This window comes from Eurypyga helias, unplaced genomic scaffold (assembly GCF_000690775.1).
Source record: "Eurypyga helias isolate BGI_N326 unplaced genomic scaffold, ASM69077v1 scaffold20992, whole genome shotgun sequence".
Taxonomy (NCBI): Eukaryota; Metazoa; Chordata; class Aves; order Eurypygiformes; family Eurypygidae; genus Eurypyga; species Eurypyga helias.
Window position 1 is genome coordinate 28933 of NW_010238174.1, and position 6964 is coordinate 35896.

Below are 6964 nucleotides of genomic sequence, written 5' to 3' on the forward strand. Positions count from 1 at the left end.
TGGGGCTGGTCCTACTTCGCTCTTAAAACAGTACTTTCAAATAGTAAAATGTGATTTATAAAACAGAGGCATTTACAGTATCTTTAGACTACAATAAATATCCCAGTTTTGCTATTAAACTGGTACTACCAATAAATTATAATAACCATCTGTCAACTGTTACATTTTAATTTAATAAGCTATTAAAATACTGAATTGTTTCACAAAAAGAGCGATTATCCTGTTGACAGGTAGGATACTGATAGAGGTAATCTGCCTTCTTCCTGCTACCTTAAAAGCCTTACCTTAAAATATAAATGCCAGAGTAAGTGGGAATTAATGCAAAAACCTCCCTCTTCCTGTTGTATTTTTATAGTTATCTTAACATTTTGTGCAATTAGTAGTAATATTTCCTATTCTACATAGTTATAGCCATTGTAAAAATGATACAGCACCTCACCGATGTGATCGTTCAGCCCAGTGGAGATTTCCCTCAGATTTTAACTGGTTCTGTGGAGACATTCCAAGTGGAAACACTTCGGCATAATCCTCCTCTTGTTAATTCTTTTAATTGCCCCGTGTTCTTTCTGCCGTACTGCACTGTGTGTTGAGCATGACTCGATCCTTGGGGGTTCTGAGGAGGTAAATCCTTTGCTTTGGGTATTTTTGGGTATGGTTACAGTGTCTGTTTTTCCCCAAAGCGTTATTCTTCCTAGAGGATCGTGATACCTTTTGGCATGCTCTACGCAAACCCGTTTCTTAGCGGAGTATTGAAGCACAATGCAATGGATATGAAATGCTTCTGAATTTCTTTAAAATTATGAAGGACGATGTTGGAGGCTGCAGGATTTTGAGCGTTTTCCAGATGTGGCAGTTGCATTCCAGCTGAGTGATCCCTGATGGACTCTGGTCGGGTTGTGGTGTAGTATGGGCCGCTGAGTCAAGACAGTCAGTGTAACGGTGTGGTCCCACACGGGAAGATAGATCTAAACTTAAAATAACGAGTGCTGTAGGTGGCTGTGTTCCGGGTTTAAAGCAGTCAGTGGGCCCTCAATTGGTGTTGGTGCTGCTGGCTCCTCCGGTATTAGCCCAGCAGCCCCGGTTCCGAATGACGGGCGAGCTTGGTGGAAGGCGGTGAGGGTGGGCTGAGGACTGTGTTGGGGAGGACCCGAATGTATCCATGGAAGGAGCTGGTGAGGAGATCACAGCGGGGAGACTGGACCGTCTTTCCTTTATATATCCAGTTGTCGTTTGGAAAAGATGGGTGGGAGGGCTGTGTGCAGGGCATGGCTCATAGTTTAACGTGGAGGATTAACTGGTACCCGTAGGAACAGCCCGAGGCTGTTCCTCCAAAAGCTGGAAGAAGTGGTCTGCTGGCCAGTGGAAGTTTCTCTGCGGAGCAGTAGAGGGGCAGCACTTGGAGCAGGGTCTCCGTTAAGGTGCCAGCAATCGATACGGATGCACCAGCTTGCAAAAAGTAATTTGTAGCAGGGTCTAAATATATGCTGGCACATCATTCTCTGCTGAACTCTACCATATAGATATTTAGGAAGGGCTGCAATGTACTAAAATATTTACATCTATGTGTGTTCTAACAGTGCTAAGCTAACTAAAAGATAAAGAATGAGGGTAAAGAGCCGACAACAGTTTAAGGAGTAGTATTTTTTAGCAGATGAAACTGGAAAGCATCCATTTCCTCAAAGCTTTTCTCCCCACCCAAACACTCTGATGTAGTCTGATGGATTCTTCTTTTCGAAGAAAAGTACTGACTCAGCACTCTGTCTAAATGGGCATTTAAATGCAGCAAGGAGAGAAATGCTGTTTGCTTACATACGGTAGTACGTGATACTCTCCTCCTAAATCTGTTGGAGGAGGCAAGTGGACTGTGCCCGTTCGGGAGTGTAATAGAATTAATGAGAACATAAACCACTTCAAATAGAAACTTTCTGTTGTAGTCATTACTTGTAATGATCAAGCAGCATGTAGAGGTTTTCTAAGTTTATATATAAATCCTGAGTTTGCTGGTTATAGGAAACAGCCTTAAAAACAGCCCCCTCCCTAGTCACCTGGGGCACCGCTTCGATTGTGCACACAGTCGGTTTGACATGAGTTGGTGAAAAATGTGAATTCTCTCTTACTGCAGGCCCATGCCTTATTCACCATGTATTTGGTGGAAAAAGATGAGGGTGGGGTGAGGGAGCTGTGGAGTTCAGCCTGGAGGAGGCTCAGGGAGACCTTATCGCTCCCTACAACTCCCTGAAAGGAGGTTGGAGAGGGGGGTTGGTCTCTTCTCCCCAGGGACAAGTGATGGGACAAGAGGCAACAGCCTAAAGCTGTGCCAGGGGAGGGTTTGGTTGGGTATTAGGGAAATCCCTTCCCGGAATGGGCTGTCAGGATTGGAAGGGGCTGCCCAGGGAGGGGGGAGTCCCCATCCCGGGAGGGGTTTCAGAGCCATGAGGATGAGGTGCTGAGGGACAGGGGTCAGCGGTGGGCTGGGCACTGCTGGGGTAACGGTTGGACTGGGTGGGCTGAAAGGGCTTTTCCCGCCTGAAAGGTTCCACGATTCAATGGCCTGTAGGCTTTCCTGAAGGTCTGTGCCATAGGGGTTGGCCATGCCAGATGGAGTGAGAATTGGATGAGGAAATCGCTGTTGCAGCCTCAGCACGTCTGAGGTGGATGGACAGGGGTGCAGAACTGCATCTGAGCTAGTCGTGCCCTTCTCCCGGCACAACAAATAGCAGTTTTCTTTCTTTTTTTCTTTATGTAATACTTTGTTTCATGCTGTTTTTCTTACCGATCTCCATCCTGCACTGCAGAAACGAGTGTGTCATACCTGCATGAGAGCAGTTGCTATGGCACTCTGGGAATGCTGAAGAACACGGAGAAAGATCGTTGTGAGATTTGTTGTTCCAAGCCATGAATGTGGTCAGCAACACATCTTTATAGACTGATTCTGGAAGTCTCTGGCAGACACTCTTGTACAATGCAACTCTAAAATTAAAGTCTAATTGGAAATGCATCCGGCAGTTTTCACAGGCTCTTCCTTTTAGTAAAAAGGCACAATGATGTTCCCAAACACTTGAATTTGAAACAAGGATTTTGACTTTGTTGTGTTTAAGGGTGTAGAAATTCCTTGAATTTTGCAATTGTTTGATTTGAAATCGATGCCTGAATATTAAGGACCACGGCGTGCTTCTCTGTTCCTTTTCACCTGAAGGATGCTATTAGTTTACAGAGTGTTTCATAAATTTTCTGTATTTTTTTTTTCTCCCCCACCTAATTCCAAACAACAGTTTACGAGTTTGCGTATTTTTCCCTGTGCATTCTTTCATTCTTTCTCCTTGGAATATCAAGGAACGTGCTTCGCAGCCGCTCAGGGTGTTACAGTTGCCTTGTTTAACCCTGCAACACCCAGCGATACCGTGGTGTTCCACTGTAAGCGAGCTACACACGTGGACATTCAGGGACCCGGTGGTTGTCGCGTGGGTTATTCCCAAGCTCAGTTCAAGTGTTCGACGCTGTGTAACAGAAATAAATAAACCTGGCCTGATTCTGCCGTGATCTGTCAAACGCCAGTTGGCTTTGCTGGATGCCAGCTAGGAAAACTGGCAGCTGATGGATTTTGACATCAAATCTCAGTTCTGGCACTAATTTTAATTACGCCAACAGCACTGCAAATGAATTTTAACATCAAGTCTCACCTGTTACTTCTTCTGATGTTCAATTCAGGTTCTACATGGTCAGCTATTACGAGCGGAGTCACAGGATAGCAGTGGGAGCTCGCCATGGTTCAGTGGCCCTCTACGACATCCGGACTGGGAAATGTCAGGTAAATAAATCACTGTGACTCCCTCCCCATAAAGTGTAGAAGTTATTGAAAGGCAGGAGCAGTGAGCGCTGCATCGGTTGACGTGCTGAGCTGCTGGAACATTATGGATAATGCTGAGGGGATCAATAGTTTAATGAAGGACTCAAAGTATATAGAGCCCTACTGTCTTCATTCACTGGAACTGAATGGGTGCCGCAGATGGGGCAGCAATGAAAGACAAAAGTTAGGTGATGCCCCTGCTCTCACATAAATGAAAAACCTGGTTTTTACAAGTTTGAGTGTATAGCAGTATGGTTACCTACTGTAGAAGTCACATGAAATCCACTGAGGGTTGTGTTTTTTCCCTAAAAATCCTCTCTACAACACACCATTACGCTTATGTTTGAGATATTTACAATTTTCTGATGTTAAGTAAGACATGTATTTTCTTACCAGTGACCTAGAAGAGGGTATACGGCAGGATCATGTTGAAATGGGTGCTTGGAATTTAAAATGTTCAAATGACAAAGTATTTGCCTTCTCTTTTCGGAAGAGTTCATTGGTGATATTCTTTATTCCATTTACTGTGTGACCATCTCACCGAATTTCAACAGTCTTTATGTAGAGCTGGGATAAAATAACTGTATTTTGTATCTGTCTTATCCTTTTGTGTGTGTGTAAATGTGATTTTTTTGTTGTTCCTAAAAGCTGTTTGTTACCTGTAGTCCTTCCCAAACGTGCATTCTGGAGAAGGTAGCTTAGATTTCTCCCTGCTAGATCTGTGGTGCTGCTCAGAGCTGGGCTGGCAGAACCACGTCCTTGGATTACATGGCTGGTTCACTGTCTGCTCTGAACGTCTGGGGGTTGCTTTCCAATTCCGGTATTGGCAGCGTTGGATGTTCCAGTATTTCTTGTTTAGACAGCTGTCCTGTGGAGGCTAAGAGGGCCAGATTCGTTTTATAAATAACTGGATAGTGCAGGCAAATAAAATATGCAGTGCTTTATCTGAAGTCATTTGGATCATGATTTATTAATTCAAGTAAAAATGGGTCTAGAAGAACTGCTGTATCTCGATACATCTGAGGTCACTGAGCATCTTTGGTGCCCCAGCCAAGCTGACCACCGTGCCGCAGAGCCGTGCGTATCCCTCTTCCCAAGCAAGTTTCCTTGAGGGTCTGGGCGAGGAGCCTGCGCGGGGTGCGTGACTTCGCCCACCTCTGCAGCCGCCCGCGTGAGGGGACGGTGACCGCGACGCCTTCCCGTGTGCGCCACCATGCTGGAAACGGAGGGTGAGAAGCCCAGACAAGTCTGGGAAGTCTTGGCGTCTCAGACGAATAGCTAATTCCTGATGCTGTTGGAGCACAACCGTGCACTTCCTTACACCTCTTTTTGGAGCACAAGGAGGGTGTTGGCAGAACCCGTCCGTCCATTTAGCCGCAGCGTTTAACTGGTGCTGGTGTCCCAGCTTCCGGGCTGGCTCCAAGGCGAGCGGGGGGCCTGCTCGCACGAGGGCTCGTTCTGGCACGTCGGGCTTCACCGCGGGAGCCCCGCGCGGGCCTGTGACACAATCGCCCGTCCCGGTGATGCGCTGCAGGTGCCCAGAGGTGCTGGGAGGCAGGACAGCAGTCTGCTGACAGCTGTCTGGGGCTCAGTCCTCCATGGAGGTCATCCCTCTGCCTTCATTTACCCACCAAAATACCTTACTTTTCACTTTTCCCTTGGGTTCGTTTAAAGTGGGTTCCGTGTGACACCCTCCAGCTGCTGGAAGGGGATTGTGCGGAGCTGAGGTTCGCCAGCCTTTCTCCAGAGCGCTCCCTCCTCCCTGTCAGCTGGCACTCTGTTCCCTTGGGATCCGAGAACTGACTCCCCCAGTAAATCTGTGTTGGTGAACATTAACAACACTTCCTTCCTTGTTTTCCTAGTGAGCTGCCACGTAGGTCGTGGAAAGCGGAGATGGGGATGACTGAAAGGACTTTCAGGGTGATTGGGGCAGGGTCCTTCGCAGATGTTATTGTTATTCATGGGTTAAAAGGGTTTGGCGAGTGCCACGCACGTGATTATTAGGGGGCAACGCCATCTATTGGATACAGGTTTCTTATTCCAAAGCGGATCTTTTCAGTTACTTTTCACCGTTGGCAGATTCTAACTTGTTTTCGCAAAAGTCCAAGCCTTTTAGCAAACTGTTTTAATTGCCTGGGTAGGTGTAAACGGAGCGGGAGTTAGGGCACGTACCTGGGGAGTACCTGTGGGGGCCAGGGCCCTGCTGCGAGGGTTGCCAGCGCTGGGACGGTGTGCCGGAGCCCTTGGCCCGCTGCCCTCCCTCCCGCTCTCCTCCTGCAGCCTTTCCACTCGCTCTGCTAATTGCTCCTTCGTTTCTACCAGGGAGAATGTTTCTCCAACACAGACCATTGTCTGTTTTAAGGTCATTTCTGTTTCTTTCTGTTTATAATGTTTCTTGAACAATGTTTTCGGTAACAATCTATCAAAAAATTGCTTAGTGAGTCAATATTTAAAGATAAAATAATTCTTTGAGTCTTTTCCTGTTGCCATAAACATAATTTTGCATTTATTAAATACGTTAGTAGTTTGAAATACGTATGGAAGTTTTATTAGGTGCCCCCTCTCATCTCATAATTAAGCTGGTTTTAATCAGGCATCAGGATTACTTACTGGATAAGAAGAGAGGGAACTGCTTTCCCCTTCCTCACCCATTTATACGCATCGTTAAGGGCATACAGTAATTTGAGATTAACGCAGAGATGTGCAGAAGGGATGGCAGGTGAGATCTCCTTGGGACGTGAAGGCTCGCTCTGCGTTTTTAGCTCTGACAGCTGGGCAGGCGCCATCTGAAGAAGGCTCTTCCCGAATACTGATGGGATGGAATATCAAGGGTTAGAAACCTTTTGGGTTTTTTATTCCCACACCGATCTAGTTATGGATATCGAAGTCTTTGTGCCACCATTGACCTGTAGCTTAAACAACCGTTTGCTCTCCATGTTTTTTTTTAACCCTCCTTCCTTAATGCTCCCTTTCAGAAGTTGTTTTGAAAGATGAAAAAACGAGGACTCTAAAAGCTCCTTCTCTGTAACGTACCCTCCCTGGGTGGTGGGGTTCAGCCTGGAGAAGAGGAGGCTCAGGGAGACCTTATCGCTCCCTCACGCTCCCTGAAAGGGGGTG

The 6964-nt window shown here is 46.6% G+C and overlaps 1 protein-coding gene across 1 annotated transcript in view; it reads left to right on the plus strand.

Moving 5' to 3' along the window:
* LOC104506724 (WD repeat-containing protein 7-like) overlaps positions 1 to 6964 on the plus strand; it is a gene marked incomplete at its 5' end in the record, with an annotated part of 52101 nt that overhangs the window by 25340 nt on the left and 19797 nt on the right. Inside the window, 1 exon segment of the mRNA XM_010147771.1 lies at positions 3709 to 3808. Within this exon segment, the coding sequence (XP_010146073.1) occupies positions 3709 to 3808 (100 nt within the window).